Raw genomic sequence first — 20,850 nt, forward strand, 5'->3', positions numbered from 1 at the left:
TCTCTGGGGACCGTGAATATATGTACAGTATTTTACAGCCACCAGTGGTCCTGTAACAAGCTGAAGGACAACGGACCAACTGACAGACAACCTGTCAATGCAGTTCAACTTACTTACCGTATGCTAACTGTGCACTGGAGATCATTGGCTATTGATAGAAAGTAATGTCAGAGCACTCTAACTTGTGGGTCTCTACTGATTGAGGAGGGCTAGATCAAATCTTACCACCACAGAACACCAAAAAGAAGGTGATGTCAGATGATGGAGTGATAATAAATGGCAGGTCAGTCTGAGCAGACTGGAGGAACATTGTTGTGTTCATGAAACTACATCAGGAAATGGGATTCTACCTTTTTGTAGCAGATAGCGCTTGCCGTAGTCCACAAACTTCTTCAGCCATTCAGGATAAATCTCAGTGAGGCGAATCTCATTGTATTTTATTCTAGATTTGTCAGCATCCCATCTCAGTTTGACAATGACAGCTTGTGGTTTTGCAGCGATCCATGTCAATGTCTTCGGGTCAAATGATATGAAGTCTTTTCCATTATAACCATACTGATCAAAACCATTCACCTCTCCAGTCTCATCATCCCACTCACAGCCGTACACCCTCTGGAAAATGTGGACACCTGAGAGACAAATTGTATTACATTATTATTATTATTATTAATTTTATTATTAGGCTATTATTATTATTATTATTATTATTATTAGTAGTAGTAGTAATAATAATACTTGATTTTATTTATCGGCTGCTTTTGGTAGTAGTTAAAGACACTTTACATTAATTAAAATGATCATATAAAGCAACAAATAAAAAGCAACATAACATCACTCATACAAATAGGGAGTTCTGCTGATCTGATTGGTGTGGTGTTCAAAGGAGATGTTGATATGGTTGATGGATAGTAACTAGTCTGTAAATTCCCAGATGACTAATGATGGCAATGAAACAAGTGTGCATTCTCTGCACATCAAACTGTTATATAGCACAGGCCAAAAGTTTGGACACACCTTCTCATTCAATGCGTTTTCTTTTATTTTCATGACTCTTTACATTGTAGATTATCACTGAAGGCATCAAAACCATGAATGAACATATGTGGAATTATGTACATAACAAAAATGTATGAAATAACTGAAAACATGTCTTATATTCTAGTTTCTTCAAAGTAGCCACCCTTTGCTTTTTTGATAGTGCTGCAAACCCTTGGTGTTCAATGACCTTCAAAAAAACTTTGAATGTGTCCCAAAGTGCAGTTGCAAAAACCATCAAGTGCTGCAACGAAACTGGCTCACATGAGGACCGCCCACGGAAAGGAAGACCAAGAGTCACCCTTGCTGCTAAGGATAAGTTCATCTGAGTAAACAGCCTCAGGAATTGCAAATTAACAGCAGCTCAGATTAGAGAGCAGATGAAAAGCACACAGAGTTCTAGCAGCAGACACATCTCTATAACAACTGTTAAGAGGAGACTGCGCGAATCAGGCCTTCATGGTCAAATAGCAGCTAGGAAACCACTGCCAAGCAGAGACAACAAGCAGAAGAGACTTGGTCTGGCCAAAAATCACAAGGAATGGACATTATTAGAAATCTGGGCTTTTGGTCCGATGAGATCTTGGGTTCCAACCGCCGTGTCTTTGTGCAATGGAGATAAGGTGATGGATGGATTCTAGATGCCTGGTTCACACCATGAAGCATGGAGGAGGAGGTGTGATGGTGTGGGGGTGCTTTGCTGGTGACACTGTTAGGGATTTATTCCAAATTGAAGTCATACTGAACCAGCATGGCTACCACAGCATCCTGCAGCGACATGCTATCCCGGTTTGCGTTTAGTTGGACCATCATTTATTTTTCAACAGGACAATGACCCCAAACACACCTCCAGGCTGTGTAAGGGCTATTTGACCAAGAAGGGGAGTGATGTCAAGAGTGTGCAAATAAGTAATCAGAGCAAAGGGTGGCTACTTTGAAGAAACTACAATATGAGACATGTTTTCAGTTATTTCACACTTAAGTACATAATTCCACATGTGTTCATTTATAGTTTTGATGCCTTCAGTAAGACTCTACAATGTAAATAGTCATAAAAATAAAGGAAACACATTGAATGAGAAGGTGTGTCCAAACTTTTGGCCTGTACTACATATACAAAGTTACACAACGGGGGGGTCACTCCATAGTCTAGTGCAATGTTTCCCAAACTTAGGGTCGGGACCCAAAATGGGTCGCAGACCTGTTTTATTGGGTTGCCAATTGGCAGAGTAAAATGCATATCAATCTTATGTGAATGAGCGTTCTTTTTTGCTACACTGGTCTGATCAGCTCAGATGCTGTGGGGGTTTTCTCTCTCTCTCTTCTCTTATCCTAGGAGGGGATACGAAAATGAGTTGAGAAAGGGGTGAGACACAGAAAGGACAATAGAGACCTTTTCTGTTTTTGTTTACTTTTATAATGGAATAAATATACTTCATATACATTTAAATTCATGGTTTGTTCCATCTTTTGTCCACAGTTTAAAAATGTAGATGTTACAATGATTCATGGTGTATTTTTGTAAATTTGGGTCCCGGGGAGACACCAAATTTCTCTTTTGGGTCTTGAGTTGAAAACGTTTGGGAACCACTGGTCTAGGGTTTTAGATGTTGAACATGAACTGAAACCTCCCTGGTTGGAGACCATCTGAGTACCTGGTCTCTCTGATCCTTGTGTTCTCTTACCATAAAACTGATGCTATCTAACATCTGCAGCTTTGGATGCAGTCCCAGGTTCAACTGACCAACAAGTTAAAGTTATTGCATTATTTTCCACTTCTTGGATTACCATCTCAGAAAGGCAGCTGCATTTCATTAATCTGATTTTGTACAATGGAAGTTTACTTTGTTAACAGAATATTTATTATGTACATATAATAGACAGGCTTCCAATTTACCAACATGCAATATCAAAATCTAGTTATTTCACTTTTTAAGCAGCAACACAGGCCTTCAGATGGCAAACAAAGCATTTGGATTCTTTAAATAAAACCTGTACAGACAGATGATAAGGCCCTCAATCCAGTTATCTGACAGGTCAATGAAGGAAATGTCTTGTCTTTCCTCTTCCTGAGTATGTTACTGGGAAAATATGACTATTGAAGTTTAGAATTTCATTATCTAAGGGTGGGAATGAGTTTAGATCACTTTACACTTTAGCAATATAAGTTAAATGTAACATGCATAAATACTGTACCTCTATTCTGGTAAAAGTGATGCTTGAAGTGATCCATTTGGGATTTCCAGAACTTTGGCACACTCTTAATACATGCTTGAGTGTAAAACTCCAACTGCTGAGGATTTTTTTCTAAAAATGTTTTCACCCAGTCCTGTTTGAGTTCTAGTATCTTTTTGTTGGTGTCGCAGTAACCCACCAGAAGATCATCCACTACTGTAGTAGCCACAAACTCTGGGAGGTTTGGGACTCCAGAAGATGCAGTGATGAAAAACTTGAGTGAGTGTTTCACTGCAGGACAAACAAGATTTATTGATTCAGTATAGACATATGTCATTATTTATCACAAATATGATGGCCTAATTAATATGATTCAGTTAATCTAAGACATGATAGTCTCAAAGTGAAAGTGAAACTTCACTCCAGCTGAGTTCCAGAGCTACACAGGAACAAAACGCAGAGCTGAGAGGAAAGTAAAGCAAATAATTAAAACGTGATCTTACCTGGAGATGAGACATGACAGAAGAGAAGCAACAACAGAAACTTCATCTTGTTCTGATAAAGACGTGTCCGAGGACCGAGCTTTTGTCTTTGTTTTGTCTTTTCTGCTTTTTGCAAAAAGGGGGGAGTGTCTCTGTTCTGATGAAAGTTGGGCGGATGATACAGAAGTTGAAAAACTTGTTTTACTCTTGTGAGTTTTTCACTGTGCTATATTGTGTGTCATAATTCCAATTTATCATCCTGATTATTATCTCATTTTCCCTTCCCCATCTTCATACAATGTTATTTTATTGATGTATTTGTATCTGGTTTGTTTCTTGTGCTGCTGTAACATCTTATTTCCAGTTATTTCTTCTTCTCTTACATTCAGAGTGATTAGTAGATCTGTAACCTGTGCTGACCTCTACTGGTGACCAGCAGGAATTACAACAACATCAGCAGAACATTTTCTATCTGTGGCCTGTATCAGAAAGATTAGAGCAGATATTATATCCCTAATGTCAGGGGGAAAGGGAATATATCATCTTGTAAAGATGATGCTTAAAGAATGTGTTTATATTCTATCTGAAAGTGAAAATATTCTGTACTGCCCCTTCAGAATGGTTTAGAAGCTGGACTGAAGTCGGCATGAAGCTGGACTCACTGGTGACGGTGGCAGAGAGGAGGACATTGGACCAACTGCTGGACATTACTGACAATGCCAGCCACCCCCTGCACACCGTCATCAGCACCCAGAGGAGCCGGTTCTGTGGAAGGCTACTCCTTCCCAAGTGTCGGACCAACAGACTCAAGGACTCCTTTGTCCCTCATGCCATTAGTCTATACAACTCCTCACTAGGGGGGAGGAGGAAATAGGGCAGAGAGGACAATACATACATACATACATATACATACATACATACATACATATACATACATACACATGCATACATACATACACACAGTACACATACATACATACATACATACACACAGTACACATACATACATACATACACACAGTACACATACATACATACATACACACAGTACACATACAGACATATATAAATGCACACCTGGACTTAAAGTCACACCTGGTCACTTTATTACTTCAACACTGGACTCAACACTGACACTTTAATAATAATTTATGGTCTTTTCTTTGTTATTTTACGAAAGTTCTCATTGTTATTATTATTGTTATTTTGTTGTCTTTATACTGTCTTTTTAATCTATTTTTTATTTCCTTTTTTCTTGCTAAAACTGGTACTGGATTTTTCAATTTCCTCGCAGGAGTCATCCCAAAAGGATCAATAAAGAGAAGTCTAAGTCTAAGAAAAAAAACTTTCTGAGCAGAGTCTGATAAATTAACTTCCGCGTATCAATTTATCAAATGAAAAAACATGACAAATCCCAATATTTCCAATGTGATGTTAAAAAGCCGACATGACAAATCTTTAGTGAAATACTCATCCTACCATTTTATCTTCATGACAACCACATCTGTTTGAGCACTGACATCTGTATTTATTAAATGACAATGATCCATACTGACATGTCTTATAGACACATATGAATGATGGAAATGATGAACTGAGGTGAACGGGGAGGAGACGATTCACAGCGAAAGCAACTAAGAGGAAAACATTTAAATATTAACAGCAAGAATGTGATAGGCTGATGGAGATTGTAGCTGAATCTGGTTGGTTTGACTAAAAGACTACACACTCCCAATCAGCTGATAAGGGGAAGCAGGAGGAGAGGGAGGTGAATGAGAAGGAGGAAGAAGCATTAGATAGTCTTCCTGACTCAACTCATGCTAATCTTCATGTGGCTACATTCCAAAAACTTGTCCTTTTTTGTTTGATTAGTAATTAGTTTATCAAATACCTGTTCCTATTTGAAGGATCATTTATGAAAATGTGTCTTAAACAATGAACATGATGCAGCCAGTTTACAATTAGGCTACTGTATGAAAAAGATAACAATCACAGGACACACCTCATGAAGGTATTCCTGAAAAAAATCACAGCACTTTACTTCCTCATTTCACACCTCACCTCACACAGCAAGATGTATTTACTAAGTCTCATATAATGAATGGAATATCTATCTGATATCACTTATGCATTTTGAATTTGAAGGCTGTTAATAAACACATAACCATCCAACACATGTAACCTTAATGAATGAGTCCCTCAGAGTAACAGAGCAAGGCGGTGTTATGATGTTATCCAGCTCTACAGGAACTACCAAAGGGTTTAATGTAATCTTGGAGATAAAACATAACACTAGAGAGGCAAGAGATATAAATACATCTAAAAAAAAAAAAAAGAGCTGGAAAGCTCAGCTCATCTTAATTCCAAAAGTTGTTTCCTGCTTTAACTAGACTTTAATCTTTCACCTGCAGTATGAGATGAGTTCACCTGTGAATTACTCCGTTCAGGTTTTCCAGTTCCTATAGAGCTGGATCATTTCATAACACAGCCTTGTTCTGTTACTCTGTTTTTCTGATTAAATGGTCAGGTATAAATTCATAAATCATATTATATTCTGGATGCAGTGATGATCTGATAGGTGTTGCTGAGGTAACAACATCTAGAGAGGACTTCACTCTGACCAAAAGGGATTTTAGACATGTTCTGGTCTATCTGAGTCTCTGTTACCTGTTCCTGCCTGCTTCCACTAAAGCTCTCTGCTTGTGCTTGTCTGCTGCTAAAGTCCAAAACACATTGTATCATGTAACACAACATGAAGCTAGTTATGAGTTCCCTTTGATTTAGTTCTTGCTCCTGTAATAAATAAGTGTCCTGTCAGACTCTAACGGCCTCTGTGCTGCTTCCTTTCCCCTACAGAGACCTGGGTTGGAACAAAGGTTTAGTGAACTGAAAGATCAGACGCTGAGTCCAGAAAACATCTTCTGACTTCTACGTTTGACTAATAAAGTTTAAAATCTTATAAATCTGAGTCAGACTTTTTCACACATTCTTACTCTGACAACAGAAAAAAACTGAAAATGATATATTTTTAATGTAAGTAATTTTATTTCACACCAATGATACTAAAATAAAATACAAAATATGAGAATATCAAACATCTTTATATAATATTTACAATATTTACACATTTTTCTTGTCATTAAGCTAAATAATCACGATGTTGCTGTCAAGTTGTCAAACACCAGAGAGGACTTTTTTTTTTACCACTACTACATTGGGATGATTCAATAAATGTTACAGTAGTTTATCTATAAGACTCAGACCATACGCATATCTACAGAGAGTACAAATAGAGTTATAGTTATATAGTATATGAACTGAATGTTTGAGTATACAAACCTATAATACAGAAAGTATATTAATCACACACACAAACATATCTTTCAACATTAAGATGTTCAATTCCACATAACAAAATCAACATTTTGTCAACTGCTAATACATTTTTGTTTTGACTTTTCTTTTATCATGTTGCTTTCAGCTTTTTGCTTCATGACTCTTTCATGTTAGAGTTACATTCAAGATTTGAAAGCAAGTTCTTTATGGACTTTAATAGAAAGGTTTGTTGTAGAAGATTATTTTTCCAGGTATTGTCTAACTGGAGATGTGAACATTTGACTGCTTTCCCAGTGCAGGATGTGTGTGTTAATCAGGTCTCTGGACTGAGTCTCTCAGAGAGCTCAGAGCTGTTGTCAGGAGCTGTAAGGAAGAACACACCGTTACTGAGCTGCCTTTCAGAAACAGAGGATGATGCAGCCTGTCCAGAGGCTGCTCGTTCACATTAACTCTGCACATCCACCAAAAGGTGTTCAGTACTTCCAGCCTCTGAAACAGGTTTAGCATCTGATGTTTTATCCAGAACCAAGACACATGCTCCATCTGTCAGGATCAATAAGCTGACTCCACAACCTGAATGGGACATGAGCAACCAGCAGCCTCCAACCCCGAGAGCTTTTTATATATGCTTCTATACATCCGTTTGTCTTTGTGAAGCTCTTTGGTGCAACCTTGTTTGCTTTTAAAGTGCTATATGAAAACAGAAACAGGCCAAACCAGGAAAAAGTTGCATTAATGTGCATAAAGAAGCCAAGAAAAGATGGAAAAATCTCCAATGGGCGTCAAATGACAGACTAGACATTCATATTATATGTCACAAAAAGTTAGATTTTATTTCCATCATTTACACTTTCAAATAACAGAAAACAAAAAAGGCGTTTGCAAAAGTTTGGTCACCCTGCAGAGTTAATACCTTGTACTGCCCCCTTTGGCAAGTGCCACAGCTTGGAAACGCTTCTTGTAGCCAGCCAAGAGTCTTTCAATTCTTGTTTGAGGTATCTTCGCCCATTCTTCCTTGCAAAAGTCTTCCAGTTCTTTGAAATTTCTGGGCTGTCTGTCAGGCACTGCTCTATTGAGGTCTATTCATAGATTTCCAATTATGTTGAGGTCTGGTGATTGTGAAGGCCATGGCAAAACCTTCAGTTTACGCCTCTTGATGTAATCCACCGTGGATTTTGAGGTGTGTTTAGGATCATTATCCATTGGTAGAAGCCATCCTCTCTTTAACTTCAGCTTTTTCCCAGATGGCATCAAGTTAGTGTCCAAAATTAGCTGAAATTTTATTGAATCCATTTTTCCTTCTACTCGTGAAATGTTGCCGGTCCCACTGGCTGCGATACAACCCCAAAGAATGATTGACCCCCCCCCCCCCCCATGCTTAACAGTTGGACAGAGGTTCTTTTAAATTCTGTTCCCTTTCTTCTCCAAACGTACCTTGGCTCATTGCGGCCAAAACGTTCTATTTTAACCTCATCGGTCCACAGAACTTGTTCCCATAATGCATCAGGCTTGTCTATATGTTCATTTGCAAACTTCAAACGCTGATTTTTGTGGTGAGGGCGTAGAAGAGGTTTTCTTCTGGTGACTCTTTCATGAAGACCATATTTGTACAAGTATCTCTTTATAGCAAAATGGTGTAGCACAACTCCAGTGTCTCCAGGTCTTTCTGGATGGATCGTGCAGTCTAACGTGGGTCTGGACTTGCTTTTCTCACAATCCTGCGAGTTGTTCTGTCTGATATTTTTCTTCTTGGTCTTCCAGATCTTGCTTTAACTTCCACTGTTCCTTATGACGGCCATTTCCTAATTAAATTCCAAACAGAGGATATTGGCATCTGAAAAAGCTCAGCTATCTTTTTATAGCCTTCTCCTGCTCTGTGAGCGTCAGTTTCAGTTTTCTAGACAGCTGCTTAGAAGAACCCATGGTGCTGATTGTTGGGGCAAGGTCAGCTGAGTCTGGGCATTTAAAACCTTAAGATTGACGTCACCTGGTCTTTCCAGACGATGATTGAGAACAATCCATGACACTGTCAGGTCTCAGCTTTCCAGAGGGGGCGGCGCATAATATAAACTCTGCAGGGTGCCCAAACTTTTGCAGACGCCATATTTTTGTTTTTTGTTATTTTGAAAGTGTAAATGATGGAAACATGATCTAACTTTTTTTGATATTTCATATGAATGTCTAATCTGTCATTTGATGCCTTCTGGAGATTTTTCCATCTTTTCTTGGCTTCTTTATGCACATTAATACACATTTTTACCTGGGGTCCCCAAACCTTCAAACCCCACTGTATATGCATATATATACAGTGGTCTGCAAAAGTTTGGGCAACCTTGTTAATTTCCATGATTTTCCTTCATAAATCGTTGGTTCTTAGGATAAAAAAAATCAGTTAAATATATCATATAGGAGACAAACACAGTGATATTTGAGAAGTGAAACAAAGTTTATACAATGTACAGGAAGTGTGCAATAATTGTTTGAACAAAATTAGGCATGTGCATAAATTTGGCCACTGTTGTCATTTTACTGATTTCAAAATCTTTAGAACCAATTATTGGAACTCAAAATTGGTTTGGGAAGCTCAGTGACCCTTGACCTACATACACAGGTGAACCCAATTATGAGAGAGTATTTAAGGGGGGGCAATTGTAAGTTTCCCTCCTCTGTGAACCTTCTCTGAAGAGTAGCGACATGGGAGTCTCAAAAGAACTGTCACATGAACTGAAAACAAAGATTGTTCACCATCATGAATTAGGGGAAGGATACCGAAAGCTGTCTAAGAGATATCAGTTGTCTGTTTCGACAGTTAGGAACATAGTCAGGAAATGGAAGACCCCAGGCACAGTTCAAGTTAAGGCTCGAAGTGGCAGACCAAGGAAAATCACGGATAAACAGAAGCGAAGAATGGTTAGAACAGTCAAAGTCAACCCACAGGCCAGCACCAAAGACATACAACATGATCTTGCTGCAGATGGAGTCATTGTGCATCGTACAACTATTGCGCGCACTTTACACAAGGAGATGCTGTACGCAAGAGTGATGCGGAGGAAGCCTTTTCTCCGCCCACATCACAAACAAAGCCGCTTGAGGTATGCTAAAGCACATTTGGACAAGCCGGCTTCCTTTTGGAATAAGGTGCTGTGGACTGATGAAACTAAAATTGAGTTATTTGGACATAACAAGGGGCGTCATGCATGGAGGAAAACAACACAGCATTCCTAGAAAAACACCTGCTGCCTACAGTAAAATTTGGTGGTGGTTCCATCCTGCTGTGGGCCTGTGTGGCCAGTGCAGGGACTGGGAATCTTGTTAAAGTTGAGGGACGCATGGATTCCACCAAATATCAGCAGATTTGGAGACCAATGTCCAGGAATCAGTGACAAGGCTGAAGCTGCGCCAGGGCTGGATCTTTCAACAGGACAATGACCCTAAACACTGCTCAAAATCTACTAAGGCATTCATGCAGAGGAACAAGTACAACGTTCTGGAACGGCCATCTCAGTCCCCAGACCTGAATATTATTGAAAATCTGTGGTGTGACTTAAAGAGAGCTGTCCATGCTCGGAAATCATCAAACCTGAATGAATTAGAGGTGTTTTGTAGAGAGGAATGGTCCAAAATACCTCCAACCAGAACCCAGAATCTCACAGGAAGCTATAGGAAGCGTTTAGAAGCTGTTATTTCTGCAAAAGGGGGATCTACTAAATATTGAGTTATTTTTTTGATTGTGGTGCCCAAATTTATGCACATGCCTAATTTTGTTCAAACAATTATTGCACACTTCCTGTAAATTGTATAAACTTTGTTTCACTTCTCAAATATCACTGTGTTTGTCTCCTATATGATATATTTAACAGATTTTTTTTATCCTAAGAACCAACGATTTATGAAGGAAAATCATGGAAATTAACAAGTTGCCCAAACTTTTGCAGACCACTGTGTGTATGTATATATATATATATATATATATATATATATATATATATATATATATATATATATATATATATATATATATATATACACACACACACACACACCTACCACTGAATCCTCAATCCATGCATGCAACACACATACTGTATCTAATTATTTCTTAAATCTATTCATGTATTTTTTTTGGTTTGGTATTCCTTTCATTTTTATTTTAATTTAATTTATTAATTAAATATTATGTTATTTAGTACTCCCATCTACAGTAATTCCAGGTCATGTCAAACAGTCATTGTTTTTGGTCTCTCTGTTAGCGGAGAAATCTCTGAGTGAGAAAATAATTTACTTTATAATCTCCATGTCTTTACTCAAGTCTGTTTTGCAGTAACACATCCTGGTAACAGCACATCAGACCAGAGACAATAGAATAAAAACAAGTTCTACTCACATGGTGGAGGGAGTTGGGCTGAAACAAGAAGAGACGACAAATCATTTCAGCTGTCACAGTTGGAAATGCCAGAACATCATTTGTCAACTTTTCCCATCAAATCTGATCCGCTCCTACTCATGCTCCTACTTATGTTTAATAAATCCTATCCCCTTCATCTTTTATATTTATCATCATCAGCATCATCATCAACATCATCATCCTGCTACAGTCTCTCTATTAGTTGCTTGTTGAAAGTAAATGAGAAAAATATTTACTCCTTTGGTCTCTCACTTTTCTTCTTTTAGTAAACTACAAATCCAAAAGCAGGTCTGATAACTTTCCAATTCTCCTCTCTCACCTTTCTTTCTTTTGTAAAAAATGAATCCAGCGGCAGCGGCGAGGACGACAGCAAGAACAGCCACTGCAGCAGTGATGGGAATGGTCCTGTCTGAAGGATTCTCTGTTCAACAAATAACAACAACATGTCTACAACCAGGTCTACAACCAGGTTAGAACAGAAGTACATTCCTCTGTTTATCATTCATACTGTACACACATGACTTATGAAATATTTGCATGTTGGTTTGTCCTGCAACAGATTGTGTGCATTGGTTTAGATTCAAAATCTAAAAAAACGACAGACTTATTCCATAATAAACCAAAAGCTAATTAAACAAAAACACACCTTTGTTAGAGCCTCACGTTGGTGAGTAACATATATTTGTGCCGAACCATCACGATAGTGCTGACTCGCAAGAACCGAGTAAAAAATGGAGGAAGCTGTTGGTTAGCTGTTAACTGCTCTGGGAAATGGTTTAGTTGGCATCAGTCTTAAGACAGCAGTCAACTGTACAGATGTGTTTCTGAAATAAAGACTGAAGGAGCTAGACCGCTAACTGGGATATCAGGCTTTTTTGTGTGTATGTGGTAGTATGGCCACAGATATCAAACAGAAGGCTCACACAGAGCATCAGAAAGGTGAAAAATTAATAAATCAAATCACAACTGAAGTAAACTAAACACATCTTTCAGTCACTTCCTATTCCAGTCTCACCTCTGTTTGTCCTGATCTCTGCTTTGTCCAGTTTGGTGACGATGTCGTCCTCCACACCAGAGAGATGAAACACACAGTCGTACCTCCTCCAGTCTTCATCTGGGACTGATGAAAGGTCCAGGTCTACACTCATCTGGAAGGATCCATCGTGGTTGGGGAGGATCTCTCCGAGGTCCACGTCCTCATGAAGCTCCTCTCCATCTTTCCTCCAGAACATCATGGCTCTGTCAGGGTAGAAACCTGTAGCGTGGCAGCTGACTGGAGAGGACGGAGACTTCTGGAGGAGAGACACTGAGGGAACCTCTGCAGAGAAAGAGAGAGAGAGAGAGAGAGAGAGAGAGAGAGAGAGAGAGAGAGAGAGAGAGAGAGAGAGAGAGAGAGAGATCAAATGTGAATGGAAAGAATCGTAAAAATAAAAATGAAGAAAAATACAATAGGGAATTGTTAACAGGTGTGAAAATTCTTCCAAGTAAAATAAATAAGTAAATAAACCTCAAACAACACCACTAGGAGTGTGAAGCCGTGCTAGCAGCTCTGAGGTTGTTCTGAGGTACAGCGACGCTTTGAGCTCATTTTACCAGCATGTTGATGTGTGGCAGGTTATAATCTCAGCTCTGCATGTTAGCTTTCTAATATTTCCTCATTAGCGCTAAACCTAAAGTACAGCTGAGGCTGAGAGAATGTCATTAGTTTTGCAGGTATTTGGTCATAAATTAAATTACTGGGTAAACAGAAGGATTTGACCTGATGATGGCGTTAGCTGAAAAGTCAGAGGTTCAAAGTTCTTACAATCGATTCTCTGGGGACCATGAATATATGTACAGTATTTTACAGCCATCCAGTGAGTCTGTAACAAGCTGAAGGACAAACGGACCAACTGACAGACCACCTGTCAATGATAGAAAGTAATGTCAGAGCACTCTAACTTGTGGGTCTCTACTGATTGAGGAGGGCTAGATCAAATCTTACCACCACAGAAAACAGCCAAAAAGAAGGTGATGTCAAACTGATTGGAGTGATAATAAAATGGCAGGTCAGCCTGAGCAGACTGGAGGAACATTGTTGTGTTCATGAAACTACATCAGGAAATGGGATTCTACCTTTTCTCAGCAGAGAGCTCTTGCCGTAGTCCAAATACATCTTCAGCCATTCAGGATAAATCTCAGTCACAAAACTCTCAATGTGTTTTATTCTAGATTTGTCAGCATCCCAGCTCTGTTTGGTGATGACAGCCTGTGGTTTTGCAGCGATCCATTTCGATGTCTTCAGGTCGAATGATATGAAGTCTTCTCCATCATAACCAAACTGATTAAAACCATTGACCTCTCCAGTCTCATCATCCCACTCACTGCTAATCATCTGCTGGAGAATGTGGACACCTGAGAGACAAACTGTATTACATTAATAATAATATTATTATTATTATTATTATTAGTAGTAGTAGTAGTAATAATTATAGATTTTATTTATAGGTTGTTTTTGGCAGTAGTTAAAGACACTTTACATTAATTAAAATCATCATATAAAGCAACAAATAAAAAACAACATACCATTACTCACACAATTAGGGAGTTCTGCTGATTTGATCGGCGTGGTGTTCAAAATAGATGTTGCTACATTTCTGTTTCACAGCTTAAATAGTTACTAGTCTGTAAATTCCCAGATGACTGATGATGGCAATGAAACAAGTGTGCATTCTGTGCACATCAAACTGTTTATATATATATATATATATATATATACAGTGCCTTGCGAAAGTATTCGGCCCCCTTTTCAGCCTTTTGACACATTTCAGGCTTCAAACATAAAGATATAAAAATTTTATATTTTGTGAAGAATCACCAACAAGAGGGACACAATTGTGAAGTGGAACGAAATCTACTGGATATTTTAAACTTTTTTAGCAAATAAAAACTGAAAAGTGGTGCGTGCAAAATTATTCGGCCCCTTTACTTTCAGTGCAGCAAACTCACTCCAGAAGTTCAGCGAGGATCTCTGAATGATCCAATGTTGTCCTAAACGACTGATGGTGATAAATAGAATCCACCTGTGTGTGATCAAGTCTCTGTAGAAATGCACCTGCTCTGTGATGGTCTCAGGGTTCTGTTGAAAGCGCAGAGAGCATCATGAAGACCTAGGAACACACCAGGCAGGTCCGTAATACTGTTGTGGAGAAGTTTAAAGCTTTAAACATCCCAAGGAGCACTGTGCAAGCGATCATTTTGAAATGGAAGGAGTATCAGACCACTGCAAATCTACCAAGACCTTGCCGTCCCTGTAAACTTTCAGCTCAGACAAGGAGAAGACTGATCAGAGATGCAGCCAAGAGGCCCATGATCACTCTGGATGAACTGCAGAGAACTCCAGCTGAGGTGGGACAGTCTGTCCATAGGACAACAATCAGTCGTACACTGCACAAATCTGGCCTTCATGGAAGAGTGGCAAGAAGAAAGCCATTTCTCAAAGATATCCATACAAAGTCTTGTCTAAAGTTTGCCACAAGCCACCTGGGAGACACACCAAACATGTGGAAGAAGGTGCTCTGGTCAGATGAAACCAAAATCGAACTTTTTGGCCACAATGCAAAATAATATGTTTGGCGTAAAAGCAACACAGCTCATCGCCCTGAACGCACCATCCCCACTGTCAAACATGGTGGTGGCAGCATCATGGTTTTCTTCAGCAGGGACAGGGAAGATGGTTCAAATTGAGGGGAAGACGGATGCAGCCAAATACAGGACCATTCTGGAAGAAAACCTGTTGGAGTCTGCAAAAGACCTGAAACTGGGACGGAGATTTATCTTCCAACAAGACAATGATCCCAAAACATAAAGCAAAATCTACAAAGGAATGGTTCACAAATAAACGTATCCAGGTGTTAGAATGGCCAAGTCAAAGTCCAGACCCGAATCCAATCGAGAATCTGTGGAAAGAACTGAAAACTGCTGTTCACAAACGCTCTCCATCCAACCTCACTGAGCTCGAGCTGTTTTGCAAGGAAGAATGGGCAAGAATTTCAGTCTCTCGATGTGCTAAACTGATAGAGACATACCCCATGCGACTTGCAGCTGTAATCGCAGCAAAAGGTGGAGCTACAAAGTATTAACGCAAGGGGGCCGAATAATTTTGCACGCACCACTTTTCAGTTTTTTATTTGCTAAAAAAGTTTAACATATCCAATAGATTTCGTTCCACTTCACAATTGTGTCCCACTTGTTGGTGATTCTTATAATAAATAATAAATATACATATATTTATAATAAACATTTTATCTTTGAAGCCTGAAATGTGTCAAAAGTACTCAGTACTTTGTTTGGGCCCCTTTTGTATGAATTACTGCCTCAATGCGGCGTGGCATGGATGCCATCAGCCTATGGCACTGCTGATGTGTGATGGTAGATCAGGATGCTACAGTAGCGGCCTTCAGCTCTTCTGCATTGTTCAGTCTCATGTCTTTCATTAATCAAGCACAGTAATCCCATGGTCAGTGAACCAGGTCATCTGCTGGTCATCTGCTGGTGTTGGTCCACTGGGCTTTATTAAGTCAAGAGTCAGCGCAGCCTTCTACCAGGACATTTTAAAGTACTTTATGCTTCGTTCAGCAGACGAGCTTTATGGCGATGCTGACTTCATTTTTCAGCAGGACTTGGCACATGCCCACACGGCCAAAAGTACCAAAACCTGGTTCAATGACCATGGGATTACTGTGCTTGATTGGCCTGCAAACTCTCCTGACCTGAACCCCATAGAGAATCTATGGGGCATTGCCTAGAGAAAGATGAAAGACATGAGACTGAACAATGCAGAAGAGTGAAGGCCGCTACTGTAGCATCCTGGTCTTCCATCACACATCAGCAGTGCCATAGGCTGATGGCATCCATGCCACGCCGCATTGAGGCAGTAATTCATACAAAGGGGCCCAAACAAAGTACTGAGTACATATGCATGATTATACTTTTCAGAGGACCAACATTTCTGTATTTAAAATCCTTTTTTTATTGTTTTCATGTAATATGCTAATTTTCTGAGATTTTGAATTTGGGGTTTTCATAAGCTGTACGCCATAATCATCAAAATGATATCAAATAAAGGCTTGAAATATCTCACTTTGCATATAATGAGTCTATTTAATATATTAGTTTCACCTTTTAAGTTGAATTACTGAAATGAATGAACTTTTGCACCATATGCTGATTTTTGAGTTTCACCTGTATATACAAAGTTACACCAGTGGGGGTCACTCCATAGTTTAGGGTTTGAGATGTCGAACATGAAGTGAAACCTCCCTGGTTGGAGACCATCTGAGGACCTGGTCTCTCTCCTCCATAAAACTGATGCTATCTAACATCTGCAGCCTTGGATGCAGTCCCAGGTTCAACTGACCAACAATTTACTGTTATTGCTCTAATTTCTACTTCTTGGATTACCATCTCAGAAAGGCAGCTGCATTTCATTAATCTGATTTTGTACAATGAAAGTTTACTTTGTTAACAGAATATCTACTATGTGCATGGAATAGACAGGCTTCCAATTTACCAACATGCAATATCCAAATCTAGTTATTTCACTTTTTAAGCAGCAACACAAAGCTTCAGATGGCAAACAAAGCATTTGGATTCTTTAAATAAAACCTGTGCAGACAGATGATAAGGCCCTCAATCCAATTATCTGACAGGTCAATGAAGGAAATGTCTTACATTTCGTCATCCTGTGTATGTTACTGTGAAAATATGACTTTTGAAGTATAGAATTTCATTATCTAAGGGTGGGAATGAGTTTAGGTAACTTTACACTTTAACAATATGAGTTAAATGTAACATGCATAAACACTGTACCTCCACTCTGGTTGAAGCGTTGCTTGAAGTTATTCATTTGGGCTTTCCAGAACTTTGGCTCTCTCTCAATACATGCTTGAGTGTAAAACTCCAACTGCTGAGGATTTATTTCAAAAAATGTTTCCATCCAGTCCTGTTTGGGTTCTACTAACTTTTGTTGGCGTCGCAGTAACCCACCAGAAGATCATCCACCACTGCAGTAACCACATACTCTGGGAGGTTTGGGACTCCAGAAGATGCAGTGAAGAAAATCTTAAATGAGTGTTTCACTGCAGGACAAACAAGGTTTATAGATTCAGTATTGACGCATATCATTATTTATCATAAATATGATGGCCTAATTAATATGATTCAGTTAATCTAAGACATGATAGTCTCAAAGTAAAAGTGAAACTTAACTCCAGCTGAGTTCCAGAGCTACACAGGAACAAAACGCAGAGCTGAGAGGAAAGTAAAGCAAATAATTAAAATGTGGTCTTACCTGGAGATGAGACGTGACAGAAGAGAAGCAACAACAGAAACTTCTTCATCATGTTCTGATAAAGACGTGTCCGAGGACCGAGCATTATCGTTTCTGCTTTCTGGAGGAAAAAGGGAGTGTCTCTGTTGTTGGTAGGGGTGGGCGGATCGATCTAAATATCGATAGTATCGATGCCAACGCTGGTATTGGTATTTGATCGATACAACTGTAATGAATCGATATTTTAATTTAGATATCTCTCCTCTACGTTCACTATACTTTGCTTGTGTCTTCCACCTTCCTGAGCAAACGCCGCTTTCACATCTTGGCCCACATTGCTCCTCCTCCCCCTCCTGCTCCTCTGCTGTGATTCGTGTTGTGTCGTCACGTGACTCACTGACACAACGCGCAGAGGAGCAGCGGGACTGAAAGCACATTGAATGAGATCAGGATGGCCGAGAGGAGATAAGTGTTGTGTGGAGCTATTTTACGGCACTAATGATAATACTGCAACTTGTGATACGTGTAAAAAGAGAATTCGATACTGTGGCAACACTATAAACCTATACAAACACTTAAAAACACATGACAAGGAAAAGCTGATCTACAAAAACAAAACAAAAAGAAGAAATGAGGAGGGAAATCAATCCACTTCCAGACCCCCGGCACAGAGACAGAGTTCGTTGGGAGAGTCATTTCAGAGAGGCAGAGAATACCCAGGTAGCTTGTAAGAGTAGGCTAATATTATGTTGGTCATGTCTATTGTGCATTATTAGTGTGATTGCTCAAGAATAAGACATCGCAACATTTTTGTTATTCTTTATTTATTTATGTATTTTTTTAAAAAGGCAGTAAAATTTGGTTTGTATTCATTCTACAGTGCCTAATAACTAATAATAAATGTACTTCAATACATTAATAAAAAAATATTGCCTAAAGAATTGATCATTCATTCACCTCAGAAATATGAAATGCTCTCCCCTACACAAAAGTATTTTTTAAGTAAAAAGTATCGTATTGGTATCGGTATCGGCAATACGGACCCTATATGTATTTGGTATCGGATCGATACCAAATTTTGCAGTATCGCCCACCACTAGTTGTTGGGCAGATGACACAGAAGTTGAGAAAAATTTCCAGTTATTTCTTCTTCTCTTACATTCAGAGTGATTAGTAGATCTGTGACCTGTGCTGACCTCTACTGGTGACCACCAGGAATTACAACAACATCAGCAGAACATTTTCTATCTGTGGCCTGTATCAGAAAGATGAGAGCAGATATTATATCCCTAATGTCAGGGGGAAAGTGAATATATCATCTTGTAAATATGATGCTTAAAGAATGTGTTTATATTCTATCTGAAAGGGAAAATCTTCTCTACTGCCCCCTTCAGAATATTTCCAATGTGACGTTAAAAAGCCGACATGACAGATCTTTAGTGAAATACTCACCCTACCATTTTATCTTCATGACAACCACATCTGTTTGAGCACTGACATCTGTATTTTTTAAATGACAATGATCCATACTGACATGTCTTATAGACACATATGAATGATGGAAATAATAAACTGAGGTGAACGGGGAGGAGACGATTCACGGCGAAAGCAACTAAGAGGAGAACATTTAAATATCGACAGCAAGAACGTGATAGGCTGATAGAGATTGTAGCTAAATCTGGTTGGTTTGACTAAAAGACTACACACTCCCAATCAGCTGATAAGGGGAAGCAGGAGGAGAGGGAGGTGAATGAGAAGGAGGAAGAAGCATTAGATAGTCTTCCTGACTCAACTCATGCTAATCTTCATGTGGCTACATTCCAACAACTTGTCCTTTTGTTTGCTTAGTAAATAGTTCATCAAATCCCTGTTCCTATTTGAAGGATCATTTATGAAAATGTGTCTTAAACAATGAACGTGATGCGGCCAGTTTACAATTAGGCTATTGTATGAAAAAGATAACAATCACAGGACACACCTCATGAAGGTATTCCTGAAAAAAATCACAGCACTTTACTTCCTCATTTCACACCTCACCTCACACAGCAAGATGTATTTACTAAGTTTTGTATAATGAATGGAATACCTATCTGATATCACTTATGCATTTTTGAATTTGAAGGCTGTTAATAAACACATAACCATCCAACACATGTAACCTTAATGAATGAGTCCCTCAGAGTAACAGAGCAAGGCGGTGTTATGATGTTATCCAGCTCTACAGGAACTACCAAAGGGTTTAATGTAATCTTGGAGATAAAACATAAGACAAGAGAAGTAAGAGATAGAAATACATCTAAAAAAAAAAGAAAAGAGCTGGAAAGCTCAGTTCATCTTAATTCTTAAAGTTGTTTCCTGCTTTAACTAGACTTTAATCTTTCACCTGCAGTATGAGATGAGTTCACCTGTGAATTACTCCGTTCAGGTTTTCCAGTTCCTATAGAGCTGGATCATTTCATAACACAGCCTTGTTCTGTTACTCTGTTTTTCTGATTAAATGGTCAGGTATAAATTCATAAATCATATTGTATTCTGGATACAGTGATGATCTGATAGGTGTTGCTGAGGTAACAACATCTAGAGAGGACTGCACTCTGACCTAAAGGGATTTTAGACATGTTCTGGTCTATCTGAGTCTCTGTTACCTGTTCCTGCCTGCTTCCACTAAAGCTCTCTGCTTGTGCTTGTCTGCTGCTAAAGTCCAAAACACATTGTATCATGTAACACAACATGAAGCTAGTTATGAGTTCCCTTTCATTTAGTTCTTGCTCCTGTAATAAATAAGTGTCCTGTCAGACTCTAACGGCCTCTGTGCTGCTTCCTTTCCCCTACAGAGACCTGGGTTGGAACAAAGGTTTAGTGAACTGAAAGATCAGACGCTGAGTCCAGAAAACATCTTCTGACTTCTACGTTTGACTAATAAAGTTTAAAATCTTATAATTCTGAGTCAGACGTTTTCACACTTTCTTACTCTGACAACAGAAAGAAACTGATTGATGCATTTTTAATGTAAGAGTCATTTTATTTCACATCAATGGTACTAAAATAAAATACAAAATATGAGAATATCAAACATCTCTGACATGCTGATTGTTGGCTGAGATTGT

The 20,850-nt window shown here is 38.9% G+C and overlaps 2 protein-coding genes across 2 annotated transcripts; both read right to left on the reverse strand.

Moving 5' to 3' along the window:
* Positions 1-358: 358 nt before the first annotated feature.
* Positions 359-15,595, reverse strand: LOC116676732 (major histocompatibility complex class I-related gene protein; the record flags this gene model as incomplete). Its single annotated transcript, XM_032507638.1, is given in 6 exon segments — positions 359-629; positions 3,232-3,501; positions 3,714-3,799; positions 8,420-8,426; positions 8,730-8,732; positions 15,588-15,595. Coding segments are annotated over 3 exon segments (587 nt in total), but the record flags the coding sequence as incomplete, so codon positions are not given.
* LOC116676731 (major histocompatibility complex class I-related gene protein-like) lies at positions 7,231-18,019 on the reverse strand. Its single transcript, XM_032507637.1, is given in 8 exon segments — positions 7,231-7,391; positions 11,413-11,430; positions 11,753-11,854; positions 12,449-12,751; positions 13,549-13,827; positions 17,284-17,436; positions 17,439-17,552; positions 17,765-18,019. Coding segments are annotated over 8 exon segments (1,104 nt in total). The 5' UTR covers positions 17,850-18,019; the 3' UTR covers positions 7,231-7,341.
* Positions 18,020-20,850: the final 2,831 nt, after the last annotated feature.

Source organism: Etheostoma spectabile, unplaced genomic scaffold (genome assembly GCF_008692095.1).
Source record: "Etheostoma spectabile isolate EspeVRDwgs_2016 unplaced genomic scaffold, UIUC_Espe_1.0 scaffold00003701, whole genome shotgun sequence".
Lineage (NCBI taxonomy): Eukaryota > Metazoa > Chordata > Actinopteri > Perciformes > Percidae > Etheostoma > Etheostoma spectabile.